The following is a 2,500-nucleotide window of genomic DNA, read 5'->3' on the forward strand; positions in this document are numbered from 1 at the left end:
ATGGGATAACACTGCGGATCGTTTGAGGAATATGCGCTCATCTTCTTATGTTCTCGGATTTGAACACTCGTTCATGACAATGAATATTATGGGAAACTCTGCGACTTATTTCATTATTCAAGACTTCGGGTAACAATTCAAATCACTAATTTACGTATGAAGATATACAACATTTGATTGTGAAGGTCCTCGATTGCCACTGCTTTATTTTAAACTATTCAAAACCAATAATCCAGTTTTATTTTGCCAACTCTGGGAACGCCTATTTATCTATTTATTCGTTTGTTTTTGGTACACAGTATCATCTTTCTGTTTAATTCAAGTACATTTTCCTGTATTTCTCCCATGACATCTGTTTTTTCCAGTTCATAAACTACACAAAATACCTCATATCCATGATTTTATTTGACATTTCACTTTTCAGTACCTCATGAATTTGGTAATTTTCCCCCTCATCACTTGGTTGAGCTCCCCATACCTCATAACTTTTCTTTCTTCCCCATAAACTTTCCACCTCCTACTTCATAACCCTCATTCTAAAATATAGCAGCACACACACACACGCACACACTCATACACTCACACACTCACACACTCACACACTCACACACACACACACTCACTCACTCACTCACTCACTCACTCACTCACTCACTCACTCACTCATTCACTTATTCACTCACTCACACACATACAAACACACGTGTTTATATCGGAGTAAAAGAACAAAGCACTGTTTCATCTATCCCTCAGAGCTCAACCTCAACCCAAAATACTAGAGCATTTGTCACGATAAAGCACCGGGAACTATACCACAATCGCCGAGTTACAAGGCAAGCAAAATCGTCTGGAACAAAGGAGAGCAATTTGGGACACAAATCCTGCTTCGATGACGCTGGAAGTATGTCTCGAAAACATAACATCGTGGATAAAGTATCACTGACACGATGCTACATTATAATTGACGTCCTTGTGCGAATCTTCTCAAAAGCTTTATGAACGCACTATAACAACCCACCCCCCACACCCCACCCCACCGAACTCACTATCCCTCTAGACCTACTCACAGCCTCGTCATAAATTTTTATTTTTCTAGATTATATACTTATGTCATATACGAAATATATCACTGACCATACATAGGGGTTAAAAAATAATCAAAGAAAATTTATAAATTCGTATTATACGGAATTTTCATGGAGATTTATGGAATTATTAATTCTCGTTTATACTCTTCTGCAATCGTCATAATGAACATTGTTTTCCCATACTAAAAACTCCATTCTAACGAATCCTCTTCTGTTACTAGTTTTCCATCCTTACTAATCCTGACCGGTGAAAACTTTTCATTCCTACTGATTCCTCCGTATTGCAATCAACAATATCAATGCTTTTTTGTCCTGTCTGATTAGGAACGTTACGTTCGTTTTGAGTTCATATAGTGGAAGTTGTTTAATTTATCTTTGTGCGCAAGTTAATATGTTCATGTTTCAGCTCAACACAGGCTTACGCATACCCGCCCACAACCGCTACAAGCTCCTTATGTTCACTAATCCCATCCTGGCCCCCCTGCTATTATCACGTCATCAACCCTTCCCTCCCTCGTCCTTGTGAACTTCACTAACCCTTCTCACCCTTCTCCTCATCCCTTTCTCCCTAATAACTCATCTGGCTTGAGAATCTTCTCCTTAACTCCCTTATCCCCGTCTTTGCAAAAACTCCCTCACTCTACCTTCCCCATATGCTCCCTCCCTTGGACGATCATGAGTACTCACCTTCCTAAAGATCCTGGCAAATCTAATCTCACTATCCCCATTCTCTCACTAACACCCCCCCCCCCTACTCCTAGGGAGTATCAGTACCCTCTGAATTACTGATAACTTCCCAATTACCCCCACACCCCATCATCACGAATTTCATTTCCCCATCCTACTGTCAAATCCTTTTCTTCAAGATCCTCATGACCTCGACCTCGCCCCCCCCCTTATTTTACGCCTCATTATCCTAGACCACACGTCCCTCACCCCACTTTGTTCGCTTTCCTTAAGATCCTCACACGAACTCAACCTCCCAAACCCATTAATTTTGTACCCCATTATCTCCAAACCTTACTTCCTCAAACAACTCACTTCCCTCAAAACCTCAATGGCCTCCTCCTCTCTCTGACTTCGCGCCCCATAATGATGAACATCATATCTTCATTTCACATTTCTGACGACGCGACGACACCCTGCGTCTCCCCTTCTCCACCTATTCTGCTTCCTTCCATCCTATTTCATTCACCGTTTCATTCACCGAAGATGAAACCACAGTCCGTCCGAAACGTCATAATATTGAGTACCATTCTGTTCTTGCAATTTTGTTTTATATTTTCCCATCCTAACACCAACCCCGTACATCCTTACCCCAACCCTCACTCCTCTCTCCCCCACGACCTTACCTTCCTCAAGATCCTGACGACCTTCTCCCCATTCTCCCACGTGGCCTGGTCTCCTTCGTG

General features: G+C 41.9%; 1 protein-coding gene across 1 annotated transcript in view; it reads right to left on the reverse strand.

The window, feature by feature from the left end:
* LOC119580676 (glutamate receptor 1-like) overlaps window positions 1-2,500 on the reverse strand; it is a 131,316-nt gene that overhangs the window by 17,540 nt on the left and 111,276 nt on the right. The window contains exon 5 of the mRNA XM_037928774.1: window positions 2,441-2,500. This exon is cut by the window's right edge and continues 120 nt beyond it. Coding sequence (XP_037784702.1) covers window positions 2,441-2,500 — 60 coding nt within the window. The remainder of the gene's footprint in view (window positions 1-2,440) is intronic.

Source organism: Penaeus monodon, chromosome 14, assembly GCF_015228065.2.
Source record: "Penaeus monodon isolate SGIC_2016 chromosome 14, NSTDA_Pmon_1, whole genome shotgun sequence".
Classification (NCBI taxonomy): Eukaryota; Metazoa; Arthropoda; class Malacostraca; order Decapoda; family Penaeidae; genus Penaeus; species Penaeus monodon.